Source organism: Amblyomma mixtum, chromosome 4 (genome assembly GCF_055824585.1).
Source record: "Amblyomma mixtum isolate Tamu chromosome 4, ASM5582458v1, whole genome shotgun sequence".
Classification (NCBI taxonomy): Eukaryota; Metazoa; Arthropoda; class Arachnida; order Ixodida; family Ixodidae; genus Amblyomma; species Amblyomma mixtum.
The window spans coordinates 76,523,751-76,551,071 of record NC_143015.1 but is presented as its reverse complement, the minus strand read 5'-3'; the positions used below and the strand labels follow the sequence as shown (position 1 = coordinate 76,551,071).

At 46.2% G+C, this 27,321-nt stretch overlaps 2 protein-coding genes across 2 annotated transcripts in view; both read right to left on the bottom strand.

The window, feature by feature from the left end:
- LOC149347103 (sodium-coupled monocarboxylate transporter 2-like) overlaps window positions 1-1,608 on the bottom strand; it is a 45,776-nt gene extending 44,168 nt beyond the window's left edge. Inside the window, exon 1 of the mRNA XM_089541492.1 lies at window positions 1,267-1,608. Coding sequence (XP_089397618.1) covers window positions 1,267-1,608 — 342 coding nt within the window. The remainder of the gene's footprint in view (window positions 1-1,266) is intronic.
- A 993-nt stretch (window positions 1,609-2,601) lies between these two features.
- Window positions 2,602-27,321, bottom strand: part of LOC149347102 (phospholipid-transporting ATPase ABCA3-like) — a 74,833-nt gene continuing 50,113 nt past the window's right edge. The window contains exons 13-19 of the mRNA XM_089541491.1: window positions 25,628-25,816; window positions 15,957-16,278; window positions 12,124-12,311; window positions 10,179-10,352; window positions 5,848-6,061; window positions 4,028-4,195; window positions 2,602-2,634 (exon numbers count right to left, since the gene is read on the bottom strand). Coding sequence (XP_089397617.1) covers window positions 2,602-2,634; window positions 4,028-4,195; window positions 5,848-6,061; window positions 10,179-10,352; window positions 12,124-12,311; window positions 15,957-16,278; window positions 25,628-25,816 — 1,288 coding nt within the window. The remainder of the gene's footprint in view (window positions 2,635-4,027; window positions 4,196-5,847; window positions 6,062-10,178; window positions 10,353-12,123; window positions 12,312-15,956; window positions 16,279-25,627; window positions 25,817-27,321) is intronic.

Genomic DNA, 27,321 nt, shown 5'->3' with positions numbered 1-27,321 from the left:
GGGCTAAGCACACACAATATGCCCCGCTTGCATGCCGCTGAAAAAAAACGCGCCAAATGTCCCAAAACCCTTGGTTGTCCAATGTCCCATAGTTACTCCGTCGGCTTGAAAAGAATACGCATCAAAGTCTAAGGTGACGCGAGGGCTCAGATTTAACCAAATTTCCGACGTTTATACAATGTGGCTGGTTTCTTTTGCAAAATCACAGAGGCTTAGGGGGCCAAACAGACGCTTTGAATCAGAATGCCAATGAAAGCACCAGCAGCATGGCAGTGTACAAGGAATATAACAAAAATAATCTCTAGAGTGAGTGTTCCAGGACAAACTCTGTGAAAATGTATGTTGGAATTATCGGTAACAAGCATATCACATGATCATTTACCTGTTGGTGTAGTGCATTCAGCGTGATAGTTGCGTAGTTTCGTGGAAGTCATGCGCAAATTACACAGGAATGATTTAAACGAATTTTTGTGTAACAACAAGGCATCGATGGTTTTTCACCGCCTCGAACTAAGGAGAAACCTAATTTTTCTTTTTAAATACCGACGCTTCAACAGGAAAAGGACAGCACCCTATCCACTGGAGAGGAAGAATTTGTGTATTGAAGAGTATGTAATGTTTCCACCACATCACCAGCAAACACTGAAATCTTTGCGATAAAAATGCCGCCTTCATACCTGCGTCGTCAAAACTATTTTTTTTATTTTTCTGTTACAACGGCGTCGACGCCATATTTTCTGCAAAACGGGAGCCTTAAAAACTGGAGCCTTAACGATATATCGCTTTAAAAAGCAGATTTTTTTTTTAATTACGCAGCACCAATGTATGGCTCACACTGACGACGATACCTGGGGTCGGTGTTGACCTGCAGCTGTGCTCCCAAAAATCCGAGATGGCGTCACCGGGTACCAAAGAATAAAGCATTTTCCGGAGGTGCTGGGAATTGAACCCACGACCTTCAGTTTGCGAGGTGAGCATGCAACCCGTAGACCACAAAACTGCTTCTGTCTTTAAACATCGTAATTATTACACTAAATAGTGTTCCATTTTACATGCGCCATTTACAAAGGTTCCACATTATTTCTTGGCGAACAAAGGTGAACATAGCTTTAGCGTTGTCTTACGACTCTACGCTAATGAGTAGGTATGTCATTATAAAGTGAATAAAAAATGTAGTCCTAGGTGCCCTCCGTAATTTTCTTTTTCAAGTTGAGAGCTGGAAACTGGTCGGAAAAAGGAAGAACCGTTTCGGTTCGATCAACTCACCTCAAATATGGACGTCACTCGAAGGTCGTACAGAAGTGGCACGACCACGTGAGTAGCCAGCGGAAACAAAAACAAGCAAATCGTACCGACATACGCAACGTGCCATCCGTAGGCGTAATAATGCGCAGGGAAGCCAATCAATCCCGTCGAAGAGTAGAGCGATGCCACCGAGGAGGCAGCCAGAGGGAGCATCCTCAGGGCTCGGCTTCCGAGGAAGACCTCGCCCTTGGTGGCAGCGGCACCGGTAGAATAAACGGTCCTTTTAAAGGAGTAGTAGAGGCCAACAAGTAGGTTTGCTGCCACAATGACTCCGAAGATTGCGTATTCAAGGAACTGCACCATTATAGCTGGCGTTTAGCTCTATTTTTGTTGAACCTTTCGGTGGCAAATACCTGCCTGACACGGGTTACGCAAAGGAGCGTTTTGAAAAACGCTAGCGCAGTGAGGCGTTCGCTAGTTTTGAACTCCGGTTTTATGTTGTGCGAGCGGCAGACACCGCCACAGTCGCACCTGTTGGGTTTCATTAGCATGAGAGAAGACTTTTTCCATGAAAGCGGTTCAATTTTGACTCCTCTGCTGCTTTTGCTGCTGCGCCTGTCGTTGATGGTTTTCCGGTTGTACTGAGTAATGCCACTGTCCCTATGAGGAAATGCCTGTATCCGCTTCAGGCATTTCAGGCTAAACTGGATCTCGCCATAAACTTTTGCGCCGAGAGCGCTTCGCGAACGAAAATAGAATAAAGCATCCGCCACGTGTACTGCCTGAGACATCCTGAAGTTATCAGCAAGCTCTTATACATTCTTCTATCTTTCCGTCCCTTACAGCATAATGGAAAGCGTACCCTGAGTGGAGTCCTTAAAGTTATTGATTGAAAGTCAGCTCAAATACTGCGGCAAATTCCACTGCTTCTCCAAAAATACATCCTTATCCATGAAGTATCTTATTTCACACATGAGATTTGATGCTCGAATGTAATCAATCAAATGTGATACGTACAACGAAATGTGCTTCTGAAATCGACACTTTTCTATCATGGCACAAACGGCCCACATTTTTCGTGCCTAGCTAGCGCCTGAGGTTTCTCCAGTTAGCGCTTGTGGTGCAATGACTGCAAAGTCATGCAAAGCGGGTAATGTACTGCCATCGACATTCCAGCGAAATGCATTTCTAGCAAGCTGCATTTTCCCTCGCTGATGATGTAAAGTAACATGTGGTGTTTGCTACCAGCCTCCCTAGTCTGAGAGTGTGATGCCGACTGTGTGGAACTTGAAACGAACATTACCGATGTGTGCGAAACATGTAGCAACAAAGTTCGCTTGCCCTACCCACATGGCATCAGACGCAGTGAACCATCAGTGTGTGGTGAGGCTGCGCGATGAACACAAAGCACGCTGTCCCTTTGCAAACGCTGACTCTAACCAAAGGCAATAAAAACTCTCATAAGCCTGTATATACCAAGTGCCCGCCGCAGGGCATGACACGGGTTGAAAAAGTGCCTATCGTTTCCGGTGTGAATACAGGCAATGGCTCCTGGGAAGCAGGAATGTGTTTGCTTTAAACGTTTTTACTCGCGTATACAGGTGATTTAAGTAACCTTTGAGAGATTGAAAATTCACAAAGGATGACTTTCAACCAGTTTCGGTAGCAAAACAACGCCGAACTATGCCTGCAAGTTGTTTAGAATCCGTGCCTTGGTTCCCCAGCGCTAACAGGAACTCCTATTGGAAGACTTATATTACAGACACCGAAATATAGCGCGAAGAACTTGCTCGTAGTTTCGTTCGGCGGCCAGTGATCGAGGATCACCTGCGGAGTAATTAGAATCTTTGAAGCTCCTCAAGACCGATCTTCGGCGTCAAAGACTTCACATATGCGCCCTGAATCGTGGCCTGCACTGTCTTGGCGAACAATACACTTGTGTTCTGCAGGCTCCGTGACCACAGCAAAGCGCAGTATTCTTCTCGTGTTCGCTGTTTTCGAGCCGAGGAGTAAGGATGGGAGAGATGCCAGGGTAATATTGTCATCTTAAATAGCGTACGCTGCTAGCGTGGAGCGATGATTCCTAGCCAAGAATGAAATCCCGGAGCTTCTCGACGGCAAGCATGAGTGTTACACTTTGACAACTCGCTCGCCAACATCAACATGGCGTAGTATGTCATAACACGAAATAATTAAAAGAAATTAGCAATTAATCAAAGCAATTATAAATGAATAAAACTGATAACGTCATTTACACTGCGTATTATGCCGTAAAACGAAATTAATCAAAATAGTTAACAATGAAAAGAATAAAAATAATTAACAAAAATTGATGATGTCATAAAGTGGCGTGCAATGTCGTAACCGGAAATGTGCATGCTTGTTCGTCACCCATGAGGTAATCACCACAGTCTATATATGGAGCGCCGACCGCCGCTCTGAATCAACGCTAGCAGCTGCTGGCGCATGACGTCATCATCACAGTAAAAAGGGCAGCAACAGAGGCGGAAATGGCTTTCGCCTCATCGCACTTTAGCAAGAGCAAAGCGCCCGGCAGAAGTTTTTACGTTCATTTTATTTTGCTCACATCACCCTCAGCGGTAAGCCGAAGGCGATGGGAAATTCAGATACTATAGAGACACTTGGCTATCTTTTACATTTAGTTTTCCTTGATTAGTGTTCGAATGGCTACGAATTTCTAAACATTCTGGGGATTATTTTTATCTCCAGCCGCCGGAGCGGCTCGATTGATCGGTGCAGGAAGTGATATGAGGGCTTGTACGGGTGGTTCGGGGTGATGCGCGTCATTTGCGAAGGAAATGAAGATCTGCTCGAGGCCGTAGTCTCCCACGATAGCGTTGCTGAGCGCGAAGTCTTTCTCGAGCTGAACAACCTTCCGAAACAGGGTGCTCCAGGGGACGCGCTTCGGGAGTTGGAATGTGAAGACGCCCTGAAGACGGGAAAGAGAGAGGAAAACAACAACAAAAAAATAAGAGCATGACAACGCTGTCACGTGAGCTTTCCGCATTTCTTTGCGATGGATGATTAACCTGGGGGGGGGGGGGGAGGGAAGAGGGGGCTGCATTTCTGAACTTGTCGAGATGTTTACTTGTTGAGATGTTTGATCCTCTTGAGTGTCAAGAGGATCAAACTACTACATATTACACATGCTTGAAAATGGAAACGAGTGTTCGTAACTTATACTTTTGTCGCAGCTTTACCCAGCACTAAAAAAGAATACTAGTCATTGATGAGATGTCTAAGTCACGTAGAAACCGCTTTCAGGCATTTATCCATTCAACACATCAGCGACGAAAGACTCAGAAGCCTGTTTTACTTTCTTAAGGCGGAGGCTTCGGCAGGTTTGTACATTATACTTAATACGGAAGAACAGCCCAGAAACACGGGACGAGATTGCACCTTCAGTATAAGCTTTTTCTATAACGCTTTGTGTTTTGTTGCTTAGATATCTTTCCATTTGTATATATTTTGCTTCTGGCGGAATAAAAACGAGATGGTAATCAGCCCGTTGTGTTGTCGTGTCCTTTCTCGTCCCGTGTTTCTGTGCTGTGTTTCCCTCCTAACTGTTTTGCTTGTCAAGCATGTTGGTCACCTTTAGCCTGTTTTATATTCAGGTGGAATAAGGTGATAAGTGAGCGTAAGGAGCAAAGCTTCCGCCGTAATCAGTCGTTTATATGCTTCTTAAAAAGGTAGATGAATATATTGTTACGCCTACAAGTACAGCGTCCATCCTGTCATATCTATCTCTGTATTCGTCTGAACAGTTAGCGCTGTTTAAATTTGCAGAATAGATAATGCATCACCAACTAGCCCCGCAACATGTTTTACTTAGAGAGCCGACAACTGAGGCTTATAATTCTGAATCCGACTTGCTTATATGTGCTCTTAAAACAGGCGATGAAACGATCATACGGTTATGCATCATAGAATGTGCCATGGTTTTATCGCTGCACTCAAAAAAAGAATTGCAGCCGATTGCCCTTTCATCTTGCATACAGCTCTTCGAAATCAGTATCGTCTAATAATATAATTTTTCGCTCCGCAGTTAAATCATCAACCAGAACTTTTTGTGTAATGCTTAACGAACTGAAATAAAATTAAGTACTAATGTCTCATAAAATCCACTAAGCGGAAATCGGAGAAAAGACAAAGCAGCTGTTCCAGTGACAACAAACAAGTACAAAAATATATTCTGTTTTAGCACAAAAATAAAGCGCGATGGCGTTGTCCGCAAACATAATTGCATGCATGTAAGAAAGCGTCTCCTTGAAGCCCGAACATAAGAGCGAATGATGGGGAGGAATGAAGCTACAACGCAACAAACCACTGCTGCAAAATGCGTTATGGGGCTAGTTGATCCAATGAATTCTCAGTTCTTTTAGCGCGCAAAAAGACGACACGTGAACACAAGATAGAAAGGACAGCGCTCTGTCCTTTCTTTCTTTTCTTCACTTGTCGTCTTCTTGTGCGCTAAAAGAACTGCGAGAAAGCACTGCTGAAGCGGGAAACCTATACGACAGTGAAGATAAACATATGTCTACTATATGTAGCCAGTCTCACAACGTTGCTGAAGATTCGCACCTCGTTAACAGTGGCAAGCCGGATTCCGGGGAACTGTCTGGTCACTTCTTGGGTGAAAACACGGCGCTTATCGTCGTCCTCCTCTCCCAGCACGAACTCAATGCGGTGCCCTCCGCCGTACTTGTCCTTGAGCTGCTGCAGGGTACCGAGGCACATCATGCGCCCGGCTACCATTATGGTGATCCGGTCGCAGGCACTTTCGCACTCCTCCATGCTGCAGCCAGAAAGAAAGAGCAACCATTTCTGGGCTTCTGCGTCAGGGTAGCGCGCATCAATTCAGTATCTCATTGGCTCACCTATCATTTTCAAAGTTTCTCTATTTCCAGCAGCCACTCAGATTAAGACCGAGTGGCAGTGGCAGGAACATTTCTAATTCCGTCAATGAATCAACTAGTCTTTCACTGAATGATTTGATTAAATTTTGATCGAGGTGAAATTCTAGACGCCCGTGTACTGTGCGATGTCAGTGCACGTTAAAGAACCCCAGGTGGTCGAAATTTCCGGAGCCCTTCACGACGGCGTCCCTCATAGCCTGAGTCGCTTTGAGACGTTTTATCAATAAACTAGTCTTGTCACCAGGCTGTGAATATTTTCACAGGATGTGGCTTTGTAAATTAAAGAGTTCCGAGGGTCTAGTGTCTGTCGTCTCCTGATGATGTATGTAATAGATATTGTCACGTAGTGGTTGGTGGCATTGCGGCAGCGAGGAAGACAGGGAAGCAAGGGTTCCGGAAGAATCTGTTAATTGGGCTTACCTGCGCCCACAGTGGATTGAATGGCTCAGCGGCGGCGAAAGCAACGGGCGTGCTCGGCGGTCTTCGAACAAAATGCTCGCCGCCGATTCAAAGGTGACAGCGAACTTTCGAAATACGGCCAGCAAAGTTATTACAACACTCTGGAACAACGTAGAATCGGCTCCGCCTGGATGCGATCAATAGAGATGAATCTGGTAACGTCTTGCATCACAAGCAAAGTGGTAAAGCTGCATGCCGCGACATTGAAGAATGAAGAAACCGTGCAAAGATTCGCGGCAATATCACAAAAACTAAAACCAGCCCACCAGTAGGCAGCTGCATCTGCGCTGGCGTGCAGACACTGCATTTGTTGGCAATAATTCCACATGGACAGCATTTGCTGAAACGCTTTGTGCACTGCTTTGAATTTAAAGCGTGGAGGATGATACATGTAGAAGGCCGAACTGTATTATGTTCTGGCCAATCAACAAAAAGGCAAGTAACCTCATGAGCTACACTGTACTCGAATTGCAGCATTGTTGCGAAAGCTGCATAAGTGAACAGAGGGCGGTGCACGATAGCCGGCGTGAACGCGCTGACAGTGTCCCAGAGTAGAACCGCCATCCGGCCTTACATGTAAGAACTCCACGGGAAGGATTCCAGACAGAATGACAACTATACCTCACACAGAATTAATCGCTTCAACCCAACAAGGAAAGTAGCTTCATGGTTCTTACCAAGGAAAAGTACCAAACAGCAGCGGATGAAGCTATTGCAAATTACATCTCTGCGGAAGGCATTGCCATTAGAGTGAAATTCAGAGCAGCTGCAGCGTGCCAGGACTTCCAACTGAGGAGGCTGGTGAATGTCATTCGTGACTGTATAATCTAATGGTCTTCCCGCATCCTTTACGAGGAAAAGGCATAGTTGGTTGGTTTGTTTATGGGGTTTAACGTCCCAAAGCAACTCGGACTATGAGAGACGCCGTAGTGAAGGGCTCCGGAAATTTCCACCACCTGGGGTTCTTTAACGTGCACTGACATCGCACAGTACACGGGCCTCTAGATTTCGCCTCAATCGAAATTCGACCTCCGCGGCCGGGATCGAACCCGCGTCTTTCGGGTCAGCAGCCGAGCACTATAACCACTGAGCCAACGCGGCGGCTAGAAAAACGCATAGCATCCGCATCCAGTTAAGGACCTTGGTTAATGGTAATGGCACATGGCAGCACGTGCTGGGCCAGCAAATCATGGAGCACCTAAATTTTCGGTACGCTTACTGCCCGTTCGCTAGAAATATTTTGAAACAGATTTTACCAACTAGCCCAGCTCTTGGTATTGGTGCATTTCTTGTGTTGATGTTGATGTTTTGCTTTGGTCTGTCCCATATGATGACCTGTTTCTTTGTTTCAGATATTCAGAAAAGCGATGCTGTTGAGTTTCAGAACCCTTCACGCACGTGTATGCATGGTTTCATGCGTTTGCGCGAATTTTATCTTGGGGCTATTTTTATATCTTGAGAATAAATTAGGAATCTTGCTAGAAAAAGGGTTATACACTAGATCCTGCCTTTTCTCTCTCCTGTTTAGCATAATTTCAGCCTTTATTGATCAAACCCTAGAAGAAAGGCCTTATGAGAAGGGTACTATAGTATTTAGCTATGCTGGAGACTTTGTTAATGCTTAAAAAAACTGCGCCTAGACACAATCTGTGGATAGTATCTCATATTGCTTCGAGCAAAATGGGAGGGCTTTCGTTTCAACGCGATAACATGATATGTTAAGCAGAGTGGCGTGCTGGGCGAGTTGGTTGAGCATATCGCCAAAAATCAGCGCTAAAAGACATGGACTGAAAGATTGACGCACACACACTGCACTAGTGTGTGTGTCTCGTTCTTTTAGTCCATATTTAGCGTGGGTTTTTGGGTCGTATGTCACGAAATTCCCTGACTGATCGAGAAAGGTCTTCCTTCTTACGAAATTCCCTGAAAGGTCGAGAAAGAAAAGTAAGCACCACTGCAGACAACTTAATTTTTACCGGATGTTGTTCTTTAAGATTGGTTTATTGGGGTTTAACGTCCCGAAGCAACTCAGGCTATGAGGGACGCCGTAGTGAAGGGCTCCGGAAATTTCGACCACCTGGGGTTCTTTAATGTTCTTTAAGAATTCTGTCAATAAGGTCCAAAAGTTTTTTACGCAAGAAATGCCTTCACATGGTCCGTTGGAGGTTTCGGGGCTTAATATAATTTTTATATAATATAATTTTTATAATGATGTCTGTTGGAAATATACACAGTGGGCATTCAAAAAGCTGCTTCCTTATGCGCAGGCGAAACCTAAAACAGTTAAGCCATCCTTCCCCACTGTGTCTGTGATCTGCTCTCGGGAAGCCGTGCAGTCATTTTATGATGTAAAACTTTAACAAGCATGTTGAATGGTTGCGTACAGCCGGTTACCCCTGCGCGGTAACCAAGCCAGTTTCTGAAGCCCTGCTTTTCAAAACCAAACAAGGCTTATTTTGGAATGATGCGACCAAAAAAAAAAGTATGGTCTAGCCCGAAGTCGTACCAAATGTCACAAGACAGCCCACACTGTAAAGAAGTTGGCTAACACATATGGTGTATCCATCGTGTTTCCTGATCCTGAAAAGTTCACTCGTCTAAGTTTCTTCGAGCATCTCGTGGGACGGAAGAAAGGATGGAAGCCGGAAAAACAACCCCTGGCTATTTGAAATCCTGCACCGTCGTCGCCTATGAAGTTCCGTTCACTTGCAGGGCCTACGTAGAAAAGACGGCGCACTGCGTTATTGACCACACAAAGAACATTTGCGGAGATAAAGGATTTAAGGAGGGACGGTTTTTTTTTAGCTGTGCGCACCCTGAGTATGATCGTAGCCAGGGATGAACGAGATAAAAATCTTGGGGAGAGGCTGATACAACTGATGACAGGTGTGGGAAGCCTAACACATAAAAAAAGAAAGAAAATAAATGCATAAGCGTCACGTCTGTGGCGCTGTTTAGGTCTTAACTGATATATGTTCGACGGTTTTCGTGATTTGGCGATCCCTCACGGCGCGGTTGAAGTGTTAAGGTTGGAATAAAACTGTTAGTGCTCCTTTGAGTTTCTCCAAACCACTTATCCATACTTTGTGCTGCCACCAGCCGCACGGTTTACTGTCAAATTAACGCTTTCTGAACTACTTTTCCACTTTGAAAGAAAATAATGCTACGTTCCCCGTTTATTTACTAAGGCTTCAATGACCGGTGTCTGCTATTGCAATGCGTGTCACTAACGAGCCCTTGTTCTTACAGTTGTGTCTTCATAACTGCATCAGGAGACGAATGAAGAGCGTTGACTGACCGTTTAAAACAGATAAAGCTAGAAAAGGTGAACGAAATGTGAAAATTTCGCAACGAATCAAACCAAAGAAGATCAAGAGATGAGCTCTGCATGTCGCGTGCTGTGCTCAGCCACTTGAGCTCCCGTCCGCCATAGAAGAGCATTCGCGTCCCGTCCACCCTAAGCTTGTGCGTGTCCTCCAGCGTCATCGCAAGCCATTAAGTCGTACCTGTGACGTCCTGTTGTAGTGGTACACTTACTTGTGTGAGGTAAGAACAAATGACGTTTGGGTTGTCTTCTTTATGACGCCGATGCCGCGAATTATCTTGCTTCTGGAAACTGCATCCACACCCGTAAACGGCTCATCGAGCAGGATCAGTGGAGGCAGGCCGATAAGTGCCATGGCGGTAGAAAGCTTGCGTCTGGTCCCGCCACTGCGAAGGCGTCAACAAAATACGATGATAAGCTTGCTGCGAAGGTGGATGAATGGTGACGCCAGTGAAATGTCCTCAAAACTATTTAGTCCAATATTTACCCACATATAAACCTCAGAAAGCTAACACATCTTTGTATTGAACATACCGCCGTCAAATTCTGCTATTGAAGAAATAGCGGATTCGCGACGTCAATACAAAGGGCGCGTCGTCGAAAATAGCGACTTCCGTGACCGCCACGATGCCACTTAGAGGCTTCTTGGTACAACACTTCTTAGAGGTTTGACGGCGTTCGCTCTAATGTTCACATTACTCAAGGTCGCGTTAGTATGAAACACCAGGTCATTCAAGTGGGACCAGTGGGTGGTACTATTGGTACACAGATCGTGGACCACCTAATTGGCGTAGAATGTTCGGAGTGTAACCACTGGTACACAGATCGTGGACCACCTAATTGGCGTAGAATGTTCGGAGTTGTATTAAACGATTCAGCGCGTTACGGAGCATATGATTACAGTCGAATGAAAGCGTAGCAAATCATAGGGATTCGCGCCGACGACTTTTGGTCCCCCAAAACCGTGACTTCTTGAAACTTCAAACGTCCATTACGGCCAAACTAAGTGACATAGGACATTCGAAGTGGCGTCAAACGATATGTTTTCTTGCGCTGTATACGTTGGCGTCATAAAAGTAGATATCGGGATAAAACGAAAAATTTGTACTGGATATAGCGAAGATGGCTAATGGCTAGGGCCCGGAAATATAGGCACTAAAGAACCCCGAAATAGGCAGGCATCTAGGCTCTAAAAAATATTGAAATAGGCGCTATAAAGCAAAAATAGGCGCTTTGAATAATACGCTTCAGTCATAAGTACAAGATTTATAAGTTAAGCACGGAGCGTACGCAGTCCTCAACAGAAGCAGTAAAGCGCATTCTCAGGTTTTCGAACTTGAAGCTCCTTCGGTTTTCGCTAAGCTTAGCTTTTACTTTAAAAGGGCTCTTTTGACATCACATGAACTTAGTGGCGCGAACCTAAAGCATGAGAGTTGATAAAGGCTTAGGCCTTCAGATGATGTGGCCGTGTCGTCTCCGCGTAGAAAGTCTCCGATTTGAAAAATTGTGTCTAGCATCTATTTTTTCTACCCATTGTTGCATCTTCGTAGAAGCAGTAGCGCTCTTTCCATCCAGTCCACTTCAACGATTCATCTATCGAGAGTACAGCCTTTTCCAACTATGTCGTCCTTTCCGTCATTGTTGAGAAGTTTGCACTTATATATGTCAGGTCTCTTTCCAAACTCGCCTCTTGCTACACTTCGAGATAAACACTTCGTTACACTACGTTCAAGTTACAATTCGAGAAAAACATTCGGCGAGACCTGCGCCTTTTGTGCGTGCATCGGCGCGCGCCTTTCACCATACATAGATGTTTCAAAATTCAAAAATGGCACCGAGGACCGAAGTACCGGATTTAGGCATTGATAGGCAAAACGTGCGGTTAAATAGGTAGTATTTCCTAAAAAATGGCAAAAAGGCAGGCAAGTACAAAAACCCCCCGTTTAGGCATTTATAGGCATGTTTAGGCAAATGCCTAAATTTCTGGGCCCTACTAATGACACAGTATTCGTTCGATATTGATAACTCTCGACGCTCATACGCTGCCTCAGCGTTTTGCTCTTTTATTGTTGTAGGATGTTGTTTACACAGGGCGATACAGCTGTGCAGGTGCTCTTGCTAAGAAACTAATTTTACCGAGGCTCGTCCTTTCGTTACCTGTACACCGCGCTCTTTTCTCTGGCGTCCTCCTTCACGTCGACGACAGTCAGCATGCTGTCCACAATGTCCTTGAGCTGCGCTTCTGGAATTCCTCGCAGACGCCCGATGAGGAAGAGCTGCTCGTAGGCGTTCATTCGGTCCAGCAGTCCTTCCGCCTGGGAGCAGTAGCCTATGTGGGATTGCCACTGCACGCAGAGATTGCGGTAATTTCAAAGGAGAAATAGAGAGCAATAATACGAACAACTCGATATAGAAATTGCCGTCTAAGATTTTAAATAGTTCACGTCTATCAAGAGCAGAGCTTCGTTAAAGCCATAATTTCAGCGCATATATATTCATCACATGTATTGATTTTAAAGCGGCAGTTGAAAAAAAAAGAAACTGCTTTTAAAGCGGCAGTCGGAAAGAAAAGAAAAACTCGGTGCGCTCCTGGCGAGCAATAACGCGTTTCTCTTCCCTGTTCGGCCAGAAAACGCATTGCATCAGTTTTCGCATGTTCCTTGTTTTCGTACTGTGCTTGGGTTTGTAATTATAGTATTCACTCTCATAAAAAATGGTTTATAGACAGTCTATAGACTTCTTATAACTATTGATTTTCTATAGATATTTCTTTTCTCTATTGATAGAGTATAGGTTGTCTATAGAGAAATGCCTATTAAGAGTCTATGGCAATAAATGTACAGATTTTCTATAGACTGTGTATAGCACTTGTATTACCTATAGACTGTTCTCTAGGATGTGTCTATAGAGTCTCTAGACTTTATGGACAGAAGTCTATGGGCAATCTATAGACTTACGTAAAATTTTTTTCTAAGGGCACCTGGTGATACGTGGTTCGCTTGGTACTTAGAGCAGGTGTTTCAGTGAAGGGCGACACTAATTTCTAAAAATAGGTTTTTTGAGGTAAACAGGGACTTTTCGCTGCAGACTAATACCGGTGTTGGCGGTTGTAAGAAAACAGTTATATCATTTGAACCAGTAAAGTGATTAACGAATTTTAAACAGGTAACTTTTAAAATATCCCTAAAAGGCACGTGGTTGCATCTGAAGATGTGCAGCCGGCCGTTCGTAATACCCTTATCAGTTTTTAGAATTTCGAAAACGTGATTAGCCCCGCCGCTGTTGTTCAACAAATTTGGGCCATTTCTCTCGCCGTTCGAAGACCGCGCTACTGTGGTGAGCGCGAAGCAACATCCATCACATCGCGTCACTCCACGGCGCGCCTAACACGTGACAATCTTTGTCCCCCCCCCTCACTCTCTTCAACACTTTGGAGGGTTGACTAGAAGCCACCACTGCACCGAGTCCAGTTTAATGACGTCCCTCTCCAGAAATAATGCGTAAACATAACACCACCAAGAGTCATCACAAAATGAACAAGGGAGGGGAAAACCTCAGGTTGCTTGAGTCAACGTTTCGACAAGAGGACTTGTCTTCCCAGACGAAGACAAGTCCTCTTGTCGAAACGTTGACTCAAGCAACCTGAGGTTTTCCCCTCCCTTGTTCATTTTGTGATCGCCAAGGACCATCTACCACACCCTCTCTCTACCGTGGACACCAGCAAGAGTGTATATGCGTGATATTTGGCTCTACTTTTTCACTTCTATTAGGCGTACACGAACTTCTTAACTTAGCGTATTAGCCTGTTTTCACTGTGGCTTTGCAACAATGCGGCAACAGCTAGCAAAGGGGGGAAATGCAGGAGGAGTGCTTAGTGTTGCGAAAAAAAAACGGCTCGAGGGATTCGTTTTCAGATGGCATACAGGGTCTCTTCTGAAAGTAGTAGGACTGGTTTTTTCCTGGGCGAACGGGTGGACGAGAGGTGGTCTGCGCGTGCAGTATCGTTGAAGGAGGATATCGGGAATGCTGGGGAAAATCGGCAGTCGGCTCTCGGCCGGTGAAGAGAGGAGGTCGCTTGTACTGTGAACCCCTGTAGAAACGTCTCGTCACGCAGAATCGTCGAGCGTTTACTGGATCAGCGATACGCGATCAAATTTTGAGTAAATCTTGGTCAAACGGGCAAGGAGACTCACAACATGATTAAGGAGGCCTACGGTGACGCTTCCATGGGTAGATCAGGTGTTTTTTGAGTGGCACAAGCTTTCCGAGAAGGTAAGGAAAGAGTGGAGGAAGACGACCGCTCCAGACGTCCTTCGACAAGCAAGGCCAACGAAAATGTGTAGCGAGTGAAACATTTACTTAACAGCGATCGTAGAATGAGTATCAGAATGATTGCTGATGACTTGAGCATTCCTCAAACCAAAGTTTTTGAGATCGTGACAGAAAACTTATCCATGAGGAAAGCGTGCGCGAAGTTGGTGCCGGGAGTGTTGTCAGAGGAGGAAAAGGCCAACCGGTAGGATCTTCATCATGTGAATGAGGACCCCGATTTTTTGCCCAGCACAAGGCGGCAACGCTGCCTCAGCTCCCCTACAGCCTCGACTAGCCCCGCCAGACTTTTTTCTATTCCCGAAAATAAAATCGACGCTCGAGGGGAAACATCACGGATCGGTAGAGGTGGTTCAACAGGCCGTGACGAGGGAGCTAAACAGCATTCCGGTCCAGGCGTTCCTGGAGGCGTACGAAAACTGGAAAACTCATTGGCAGCAGCGTGTAGGTGCGGAAGGGTGCTACCTTGAAAAATTGTAATCGTTTGTACTATTCTCTTGAATAAATTTTGTTTAAAAAAATGAGTCCTACTACTTTCAGAACAGACCATGTATTCCAAAACGCGATGAGAAAAGAAGCTCTGCTAATCCGCGAAGCAGCAATATGTCTGTCGCGGTCCACTGAGTACTCAGGACCTGAATCCATATAGCTATCTGAAACATGCTCTACTTATTCGCGAAGGAGAAAATTTGCTCCAGACCACCGATTAATTACGAATTTAAAAATTTTCTCAAGAGATGAAGCGTGCCACGCCCGACAGTAAGTTCCCTTGTTAGATTTCATGCTTAGCGGCCGCTTTTTTTTCTTTCTGAGTCCATCTCGTAAAGGAGGATTTCTACTGTTAATAGGGAGTGCGTTGCTTTCTTTCACTTCGGCTTTGAAGCAGCATGCGTTGCTGTTACTGGCGCGCGCAGTGGTCAGCATTTGGGATGGCACCGACAGTGCAAAACTAAGAACTGATCTAATAAGAGCTAAACAGCTAATATAGCTTTCTCAAGGCAGGGAAAATCCACTTTCGGCTGGACGCAGGGAAGGTTAAACACTGTAAGAGGGCTGCTAGCAGCTCTCATGCTTACCAACAATTACGCACGGTGGATGAAATGTAAGTGCTTGAGCATGCCGTCACAACTACAACAAAATGACAGACATGAAAAGGGCATTTGCGAGATTAGAAAATGAAATGACAGCCATTCTGAAACCGCAACGGAAAGCATAAAATTACAGAAAAAAAAATGGCTAAAGTACAGTCGTCGCGTGGATATCAAAATAGCCCCTCTATATGCTGCGTGATACATAATGTCTACTGAAATTTACTGCTGCTAGCAGCATTCGTCCAATCTGCACCCTTGTTTCCTTTCGATTGAACACATCTCACCAAACGAATCGCAGCTCTGTTGAATTGAATTAAGCGGGAGAACGAGGGCCCAAGAAGGAACAGCGCTCGTATTGTCTGCTCTTCCTTCTTGGCCCCGTTTATGCGCAAAATTCACTGCAATTCAGAACAAACTAGCCCTGCTTCATGCGCAATTACGGCCGCATCTATGCTCCCCTAAAACTGATTTTATTTATTGCGTCGATCGGGAAAGGCTCCCGCAGAAAAATGGCGAAATGCTTGATAAAGATGCTGCAGAAAAGGCAAAATGGCCTATCCTACAACTTACTTCACGCGGGTTCTTTGTAAGTGCGCCGTTAGGGGTGTAGGCCTCGCCGTACGAGACGGTGCTGAGTCCAGCCAACATCTGGAAAGTGCTCGTCTTGCCGGCACCGTTCACGCCCAGCAAGCCGAAGCACTCGCACGGCCGAAGCGCCAGGTAGAGACCTCTCACGGCGTGCTGCGTGGCGTAGCTCTTGTGGAGGTTCCAGGCGACGAGGGCGTGGCCGGTGAACTGCCCACTCTGGCGCAACCTGGTGACGAGCTGCTTCTCCTCTTCCACATTCTGGTCGGGCACCGGTTCTTCGGTGGTCGCAGGCACTGCATCTCTCCTCTCGAAGATGTAGCCAGAGGCCAGCAAGCTCGCCCAGGCGAAAAAGAACGCTCCCTGGAATAAGGAATAGGCCAGTTCGTAGCCGATGCCTTTTCCATCGAACGAGAAAGGGGAGGACACGTCACAGCCGGCCTTCGAAATGTCTGGAAAGAAAATGGGTGAAGAAAAGATGCACAGGTTTCAATAGAAGTAAGTTCTGAAGAAAAGCGACTGGGGCGAATAATTCGAATAAAGGAGTAGTCGGAAAACAGCATTATTCAGCAGGAAAAATCTCGTATACTTCAAAAAAAATTAATCACGACCACGCCGAACTTCGCTTCCAATAATCTTTTCTTTAATATGGCACCTTTTTGGTTTACTTTTCTTAGTGGTGGTCAGTGCTTTGAGAATTTTATGTTTGTGTTTGCATTTATTCGCCCCGTTACACCTACGGTATATATAAATGAAGAAAGAAAGAAATCTTTCTGCGGGGGCTGAAGCAGACACAGCCGATACGTGTTGATTTCCACCCGTTAAGGGTCTGTGGCGTGCACAGGAACCTCCGCACAGCAGCACTGACTTTTGTTTTGTTATTGTGCGTTCCCAAGCCTAACACCTAAAATATCAGCCCGTTTCTAGCACATGCTCGGAAATATGTTTTATGCCTCTAAACCAGTGTCCACGGCGCACAATGATATAGTATCGCATTCTCCAAATTTTAGGTTGTGATAGAGCGAGTACCAGTTATATATATTAATCCTAGGACGTAAGGAGCTATTAAATTTCATTATATAGTAGGCAGTCAACCTGCGCAGCCGAAGTTGAAATGGCAGTATACTTTTAGCTCTAGCGGTAAATTTATAGCGCCAGCCACCAGTTCAGATGCGTCGGAATATGCAGGGTGTTTCACCCAAGACTGTCATTAATTTTTAAACACAGGCTCTCTGAGTTACAAGAACGTTTACTTCAGCGTAGCTTTGTTAGTGGTGTGCATCAGAAAACAGCTCACATGTCCTACCTGGCTGGCTTTTTAACTAACATTGAATGATTAATACATATTACTGTTAATCTCCATTTTCACTGAAAGGCCTAACCCACTGTAATTATTAATCATACAAGATTTTGGAACTTTGAAAATGTCAGTCTCGTCGCCTCTGCAGCGCAAGAAATTCTGGGGCCGGACACAGGTTGAAAGCGAAGCTCTGTGGACTAATAGTGCACCAGCCAAGCCTACGACCTGCCACGCACCGCAGCCCTCTAATGGGAGCGGCGAGCGGGAATTGATCACGTGAGAAGGGGACGGCTGTGTGACGCTCGCTCTTTGCTAGCGCTCTGTCTGGTATCGCGGTTTCGGTTTCCGCAGTGGGTCGTGAGAAAATTGCTTTCGCTGCAGCTACGATGAGAATGGCATTTTCGAAAACCTAGAACCTTATTTGGATACTTTTTACGATGGGCTACAAGCCCCGCTGTAGAAGGCGTGAGTGAGAGAAGAAAGAGAAAGAGGTGGCGTACGTTCTGCGCGCAGCCCATAGATGGCTGGAGATGAGGGCGCGCCCCCTCAAAAATGATGAAGGTAGAAGATTTGTTTTTAGGAGATGAAAGACGCAGTATCTGTCTCACTTCTCGGTGGATATTTCAACAGCGGCTTGAGACAAGGAATAAAGGACAGAGTGGTAGAAACAAAAGTGACAGGAAGAAGAAAAAAACGGCATAGAGGGAGACTCCGGATTAAAGTCGACCACCTGCGATTATTTACATTCACGAACATGACAATACACGCGGGCACCTTCGTGCTGTCTCTGCGGCAACGTTGTCGGCCGCGTTTGGATTGAGGCGTAACGCAAAATGCGCCCGGGTGCTGTACGATGTCAGTGGAAGCTAAATATCCTCAGGTGGTCGAAATCATTCCATAGTTGTTGGGCTTCCCCCTGTCTTCCTGGATGGAGCCTGCGTCTATGTTATATCGGCCCTCAAGTCACAACAAGACATATGAGACGGCGTGCGGGCATGGCAATTTGGAGCCTCGCCACAGCCCATGCAGGACCCACAGCTATTTTGTGTGGGCAGCAATTACTGGGCTTGATTTCTAGTTCATACAGCCTACGTTTATAGTGTACTTGCCTTGCAAAAATCGACAATCGACCGGTGGGGACAGCATGCGGGACGCCAATTTCCCAGTTCCTATGGCCAATGTGGCCCCACAGCGGCTGTGTTTGTGCAGCTCCAAGGGGGCTAGCAGAGGATTTTCAGCATACATCCTACATTTGTGTTGCCTTTGCTCTCGTATACCCTACAATGGGCCATACCGCCAGCATGCGGGCACGCCCGTTTTCCAGCCCCGCCACAGGCGATGTGGGAGACACAGTGGTTTAGTGTGGGCAGCTCTATTTTGGCTTGTGGAGGTTTTCCCAGATAGAGCCTAAATTTACATTGTATCTGCCCTCAAGTGCCCTACAAGGGACACACCTGGATGGATGGAAGTGGTCTGCGTTAGTTCTAGCGACGCCGATTTGGGACTCATGTAGCACCAAGAGGGGCAAGCATAACTTTAGCTTGCCCATTTATTTCCTATTGGTGGCCAAAGTACGCATTATAGGGGTATCCCAAGCCTCCCTTGCCCAAGTGGGACTCACAGGGGCCTCACTTGGGCAGGGACTTTACAAATGCCGTTCTGGTGGGACGAGTCCAACTTATTCGAAATACGTTACTTTGATGCTGCTAAGGCGATGAAATAAGTGCAGCGCAAGTCTTACTGCACTGCGACGCATCATAAAAACACACACCTCCATTGACCGCACCACAAACGAAACTTGCAGCGAAGATGTGGGACCGAACGGAGTAAACCTTTACCTCTGGCATCGGTATCCCGGAGAAATTTGCAGTTCTCGACAGTGACGTCAAATACAGAGATTTTGGCTAGGCAGGTGAGAATCCCGAACGGCGGGAACAGCATCCAAAACCATGCTTGCTCCCCTCCTCCTGTCATTCGGTTGTACGCTCCAGGGACTATAGAGAAGATGTAACCTGTGGGGGAAGACATTTTTTATTAGCGCGAGTGTAACTTAATATATGAACGTCTTTTAGCTCACTGCGCCCACGAAACAAACGACACTCTCTCAATTTCTTCGTGGTCATATGACAACACGTATATTTTGGCTGAATTTTATATAGGGTACAAGTAATGCATCCGGGACAAGTGGATATTATAAATCGCACAAAATGTCCTGTCAGCTGCTTTTGCATTACTGCCCCCTAACGTGTGGCCCGCGCCTACAGCGGGCTCATATTTGGGGCCGAAACCCTAGCCCATCTGGCTAGTTCGAGTGATCCTACACTACTGTACGCCCTAAGACAACATAACCTCATGTGAGAAAGATGAATAATCACTTTGTGAGCGTTAATCAAGACGTATGAAAGGCCTGGCTGTTCACATGACTCTAAACAAAACAGATGCATCTGCAAGCGCAGCACTTTCTCCTCGCTGGCCTTCCTGTACACTCTACGGCGCAGGTGTAAATGTCTTCAGAAACTTGCGACATAGTTAACGTCGCGTATTTATTCCTATGTGCAATATGCGCTACAATATGTAGTTAAGGAAAAAATTGCAAATGCACGTATGATGATCCGAGAGAAATTTGACCGTTATTTTACCGCTGCGAAAGGAAGTTACAACTTGCAAGGACGCTGAGAGAGTGCCTTTACAGCGAAAGCTGGTATAACTTTGTGATAACCCATTCAGGGGGTGCAACCGCAGCCGTAACGTGTAACGTTAGCGGGAGCTGGTTTTGCATTTTCTCTCTGGGTGGTTCAAGTAACCTGTAAAGTAAGACAAGAATGCTCCTTTCCTCAAAACGATGACTTTTCCAGGAATTTAACTGTAATTTCCTTCAACAAAGCGGGAAGGATTGAAAGGGGCAGTCCATGTTGCAGAACTACGCTCTGAATGTGGTCTGCGTCTATGGCCGTGCACATCGCTTTCCAGTCCCGTCCTGCACTCCACCCGCAAGAAAAGCTAGGCCAGGGGAAGTTCGTGCCAATTGTGTCACCGGTGGCTACCAGGGGGCACTGGGGATCGAACCCTGCACCTCCCGCATGTGAGGCGGGTGCTCAACCACTAGGCCAACGCTGCGGTCCGTAGCATATGATTAACAGTCCCGGCATTTGGAGCCTCGACACACTACCCTAAGAGGTTGAGTGCACTTACTGTTCGCTCTTGGTTTCGCGGACGTCGAAACTATTATTGCGAAAGCAATACTACTTGCACTTTCACGCCTTTGCCGTGCCGCGGCGGTGACCACCATTGACCTTCATTTGACCTTGATTGCATTAGATTGGATTGGATTGGACTGGATTGCATTAGATTAAATTAGATTAGATTACATAAGATTAGATTAGATTACATTGGATTGGATTGGAGTGGCTTGGATTGGATTGAATTGAATTGCGTTGGATTGTATAACCGATGCATCACCACAAGTCTAACCACAAGCACCACCACCAGCTACACTACCAGCTGAACCATGGCGTAGGTACGGATATTGCTTTCGCAATTACCGGGCTTAACCAAGCTAAGCCACAGCGAATTTTTATTTCGCGGTTAATGGCAACGCGCTGCCATCAGGCGTAAGGAAGTCATCTCACCAGTAGGATTTCACCAGTTTTCTACGTATGTCCTTTATTAAGGGTTAATCCGACTCCGAGTTGTATTCTAGAACCGAGGCAGCGTTGTAATCGCGTACGCAGCACAAATGTACCGGCCGAGCCAAACAAAAAAACCTGCACTCACCGTACACGTAGACCACCTGAATGATGCTCGCGATTCCTCCTCCCGCTGATTCTGCTCTCTCCGCCGTTAGGTAAGCGTAGAAAATGGCCGATGGTGCGAGGCATAGGAAAGCTATATAGAAATATACTGAAAAAAAGAAGAAAAAGAAAAAATGCCAGAATAAATTAGTCAGTTCCAATAATACAAGCTCGTTCTACCTGGAGCTAAAAAACTGGAAGCTGTAAAGACTATACCTACGGGTATTGAATGTGAGTGAGCCTTCTTGAGTTGAGTGCGATGTCCTTCGCCTGTCAGAATCATAGATGTCACGAAAGTGGAGAAGGGAAGAGGCGGCGGAGTGGTGGCGCGTTTCGTTGCCTTGCAAATACGGCATACGAAATCGGGACGGAAAGATTAAAAGCTCAGCGCCGGAAAGGTTCGTAGGATTCGTTGTTAATTAAGATGTATGGAAAGCAAGGCTACTAGCCTGGCGAAGCCGTCTGATGCACTTCAGGTACTCCACTGTCATCGCCGTTCCATCGAAACGTACCCCCGTATGACGTAGCCTTTACGGCACCGCTAAAGACCCAAAGGTGCCAGATTGTGAGGAAAAGGGTTATATGGTTGGGTCACAACGCCGAGGGTAATTGCGTTTCAGAAATTCTAACAATTGATATGGCGGTTACTAACGGCCAGCTACAAACCTCTAGTTGCATCTAGGCGCCTAATACTACTAGGTAAAAATTTAATTATTGGAAATTAGTTCGCAAACTGATTAGGTAAGGTGATTCACTAGTTTTCTGGTGTCCACGAACCCTGAGAATACCATGCTGCAAAAGTAATATTTTTACCTCAAAAATCCTTCTTGCGAAAATTAAAGCCTTCTCTGAAACACCACGTATATGATGGAAGCCAACCACTGAAACTAAGGAGCATAGGGAAGTGTTTCTTTTGTTTTTTTTTAATAATTTGTGGTGTTGATTAATGGGAAATTTACCGTGGTAATTTTTACCACTTAAGTTATAATTTATTAGAAAGCGGTAGAAAAAAGAGCACAGGTCGCGGTTTCGGATTCTTAAAAGAGAAACATTCCCCTACGCCACTTGGTTTCGCAGGATGTTGGTTTCCATCATATGTATGTCGTAACGAGCACCTCATTTCCCCTTCCTTTGCCTGCTCTCTCAACTATAATGCACCCGAGATTAGGATGAGCTTTTTTTAAGGTACTCAACTCGATAATCTGTGCTCTATGGTGCTGAGGTTAGACGGGGCCGCTGTGAGCACCGGTGCCCCCTCCTGACCTACAGTATTTTTGTCTATGTTAAGCGGATAAAGCCTAGTCGGGTATCAGGCCATCTGTTCAAGACCGACCCTTATTTATGTCCGCCACTGAGTGCTTGCATGAGTACTGGCGCATTCTTCAGATACACAGGGCCTGCCACCTAAGACTTCACAGAATTTTTAAAAATAGGCTTTTTGAGTTTGAGGAACGCTTTTTTCGACATAGCATTCTCAGCTGTATACTACATAAGAATACAGCTTAGACATACTGACTAGAAGGCTGGTTAACAAATATTGAAAAGTTAGCTCTTTACCTATTACTGTAAGGCTCCTTAACTATTGAGAAGCGTGTAGCCGACCTTAAGTCATACCTATATCAGTTTTTAGAATTTCAAAAACGTGGTTGCCCTCGGCGCTATGACCTAACAAAATTTGGCTATTTCAACGATTTACATACTCTGGAGAGGTTGCTTTGCCTGAAAGCAGCTCGAAAGCGCATGTATCATGGCGCGATGTAGCCAGAACTTGTTGGGCCACAGCCCCGAGGGTAACCGCTCTATATAAATTAAAAAAAAAAACTGATATGGATATTCCTCACCGTGGGCTACGCGCCTCTCAACAATTAGGGAGCCTAACAGTAATAGTCAAAAAGCCAACTAATCAATTTTAGTTTACCAGCCTGCTAGTTAGCACGTCTTAGCTGTACTCTGATGTACAGGGTCAATCACACTTAGAGTGAACACGGCTCCGCGTGGCCACGTACCTGCAGAGTGCGATTGCATCTAGCCCGTTCATGAATGAATGCACAATGGCGCACAAAAAGAGAGACCTCGACGTGGTGCTTCTTGTCATCTGCCCCTTTGCACAGGTTTGCTACCGGCTTGGTCACAATGATGATCCACATGAGCGCAGCCACGCGGAGCCGTGTTCCCTCTAAGTGTGATTGACCCTGTACAAGTGGCGGCAAAATAAGTCGGGGCATGCGACAGGCCGCCAAAATCAAGTAAAACTGCATCGCCGCGCCATCTGACGCTGCACTTCTGGTGTCGAGACATCGCAGGGCGCGTGCGCGTCCTTTCGTGCTCGCAGCTGTGTCTTTTTCTCGTCTGCAGCGGACTCTCCTATTACATGCACTTTTTGGCGTTGGGCGTCGCCTTCTTTATTCACAGCGTGGCGCTCACGGTTCGCTGAACCCTTGTCATGGGCCTCCCATGTGCGAGCGTGACGTAGCGTATAAAGCAATTGACCCCTACTGCCAAACGGCGCAGGTAAGTAGCGGCTAATATGCAAGCGAGAAAAAGATAGAGCTGTGAGTGTGAAAAGACGCCAACGCGCACTGCGATGTCTCGACCCGAGAAGTGCAACGTCAGACGGCGCGGCGATGCAGTTTTATCTCATTCTGGCCGCCTGTCTCATGCCCAGTCTTATTTTACCGCCGGTTGTACGTATTACACAGCTGACAATGCTGTTCCGAAAAAAGCCCTCTTCTAATTCAAAAGCCTATTTTAAAAAATTTGGGCAAAAAGTGAAACACCCTGTATAGTTGAAGCCTGTTTAGCGGAACATAGAGTGAGCCCTCTAGACTGCACTTTACAGGGATGGAATCCATATGGTTCGTTGACCTTTGTAAACCTTACAGTTGTCCCATTAATAGATGCGCATTGTTCGATTGCCCAGTAGGAGTCATAGTAGGAATGCCCCATAGGAATACCCAGTAGGGACATAGAGTGAGCACTGCAGAATCTATACACTCTGGGGATGGGATCGTGTTGAATTTTGGCATGTTACAGACTTAGAGTAATTGCCCAAACACCTTCTGCTGTTCTGTAGGAGACTGTTAGGTGGACCAAGGATTGAGCACACGAGAATCTGCCCAGTAAGACGATGTGGAACAGGTTGTTATGGCCTTATGCTTCTTAGATATTGCACCGCCATGAGGTGAGCTGCTGGTCATACGGAGGCGCCCCCACCAAAGACCACCTGGGCTCAATCACTACAGATGACGCTTTCTCTGGAGCGCCAACTCGCCTGTGCGCATCGCTTTTGTGGTTCAGATACCAGTTCGATTTTTAGACATCTGAAAATGCATACAGGCACCGGCTGTGAATGCTTAATACTAGGATATAATAATGTATCTAAACACGAAGTGGTCACTTCAGACTTACTTGAGTGATAAGAGAACCGTTCCCCGGCCGACACTTCTGCGGTTCTAGTCAAAGCTCGCTCGCTGCTTGTTTACGCTTGCAAAGCACTGCACTCGTGTTTTTGGATTGCTTCTAATGCTGCATAGTGACTCACTCCCCGACTAATGTTGGCGTAGCAGGATTGAGGAAATGTTTCGGAAAGGAGTGAAATACGAGACAAATGACCTTTTACTCTTGGCAGAGCCTTGCTGCAACTCCTTTCCACTTAAGAGCGCATGTGTGTTGCATTCTTGTCACTTACCGATGGTTTTGAGTTATCCGGACGCTTGAGTCAGCTTCTGCTGAATCCCAGTGTACTACACAACTGAATTGGCCGCCAGTAGCACCGTTTAGCCTTTAAGGTGGGCTAGTTGGTGCTGGCTTCTTAAGTTCACTCAGCAGAATGAAAGTCGAAGGGGCAGGCGTGATACAAAGCGACACAGGAAAGCTCTAGTGCAGCAGCATCATCATCATTAGCCTGACTTCACCCACTGCAGCGCAAAGGCCTCTCCCATGTCTCTCCAATTAACCCTGTCCTTAACCCTATATTCACTGGCTGTAGTGACAGTGAATAGAAAACACCACTAGGGTATACTTCTGGGAGTTATACAGGGTAATTCTTAAGGCGCTTAGTGGCGCTAATTGGAGCTCACTTCCTAAATGAGTTATTCATACCTGGTTCAAAGGCACATATATGAAAAACAGACATGATAAACGCTAGTTTCGTCCCGGGATCATACGAGGAAAAGCAGGGTGAGGCCCAAGGTGTTAGAATGGCCCTATAGCGGTTATTTTTGCTAGTTTGTAGTGGATTGTTCCATTCAGTACTGATTGTAGAAGAAAGAACGCCGGCGTGACAGAAAGAGACAAAACAAACTAGTGAGGCCAACAGCAGGCAAGACTCACTCGCTGTAGAAACTGGGTACGAAGAGAACATGAAGTGTACTAGGCACCAGGCTCCCATCACGGCCACGTAGCAGACCAAGTCGAACAGAAAGTGCGACAGGATGAAGAGGCTGCCTGGTATGCCGGTCATCAGCTGCATCTGCCGTGCTCCGCTCAGGCGTTCCGCCACGGGGAAGACAACGAAGGAAGCGAAAGCCAGCGTGTAGGACAACGCGGGAATCAGGGCCCAGTACGGCACCACTTCCTCGTGGATGAGTTTTTCGAACACGATGCGGCTGTCGACCGGCGGCTCCACGACTGCCACTGTGGTGTCGATTCGGGCTTCCGCGTGCCCCGTGGAGGCGCGCAGCTCCGCCGTGTGCAGCAAATTGATTAGGACCGGCAGCGCGGCGGAGCTGGTAGGGTTGTATATGCCCCGCACGCTGCGTACAGTCAGAACCGACAGTAAGTCAGCAGCAATTCACCTACTCTGTGTCTGTAAAATAACCACCATTTCAATGAACATAAATCATCCGCAAACTTTGACCGCATGATTATTGCACTACATTGGTTCCCTTCTCAACAGAGCTTAATAGAGAGGGCAAAAAGCGCACAACACGAGGATGACGAAAATTAATGATTAACGTAATTCAGCAACAACTATTGCTACACAGTTGTGAGGCCGCATCTTAGGCATACCCGATGCACATATTCACATTGGTCTGATGTAATGATGAAGGGCGAGTATTGTCATATAGAGGAGGCCCATAATGCTTCTCCATACAACTAAAAAATACAGCAGCTACGTTACCTCCCACCCCCCCCCCCCTCCTCTAAAATGGTACTGATTAAAATGAGTCTGTAGAACGGTGAAGTTCGTAATTCATGCCAGTGATGTCGGTACCGTGTTCCCATTTCGCGCTAAACCCTTAGATACAGGCCGGAGGCAATAGAGTGGCGTGCTGAAATATTAACACAAATTGCATATTGGACGAAATTCCGTACATGTTTCTCCGCTTTAAATATAGGACATTAAAAAGTGCACATGTCAAAATCATAATCTATGCAAACATTTAGAGAAGGTATACCCCTCGTCAAAAGTATACGGCCTCAGTACGTTTGTTGTGAGGCCAGCTGTATCCTCAACAACCGCAATTTCTCGAAAAAGGAATGACTTGACGACCCCAATCCTCCAAGTTTGAACTGACAGATATGCTAGGGAGCCCCGCTAACAGCTTAAAAGCGGATCCCTCGGCCTCTATACTTTTGAACGGGGCTGTACCAATATTCGATGTGGGATTTCATGTCTTGTTCGGGTGAGAACACTATGCAAGGCAATCGCTTATTTGAAGTTATCAGAAGGAACAAATAGAATCTAAACTGGTTTCATCTTGGTAAAGTTATCTTTGGTGCTTTATTGTATTGCGTAGTGCCTAATGAACAATTAGTCCATCGTTAGAGTGCGCGGACTTAAGTCGGTAGTGCTCATCGGTACCGACTGTAAGTAATGCGCGGGGCTGAAACTTGATTAGCCAGCTGGACAAATTGAAGCATTTATAGCTTCTCCTACCTCTACTGCGGAACAGACGCCTCTTTGACCTCTCTCTATTACCCAGTGCTCTGCCACCGGCGTTCACTTTTTCAACCTCTTCTCCCATAAACTACCGCCCTCCCCTTGCCCGCAGCCAACTTCTCACTCTTCCGCCAATCTAATTCTGTCGCCCTCTGCAATGCTTGCTTTCTCTTGGAACCCACGCCTCTATTGAGTATCCTTTATTTTCAGAGGAAGCCACGAGGCCACTGTGCAGAAATGAAAAAAAAAAGCACCGATACCTTATAGAGAGAGAAAGGAATTTTAATGAGGGAAAGGTGGAGAGGTCGGCCGGTGGTAACATGGCCCTGGCCTGCTACTTATCATTCCTTCTCTTCCCATAACATGCCCTGCTCA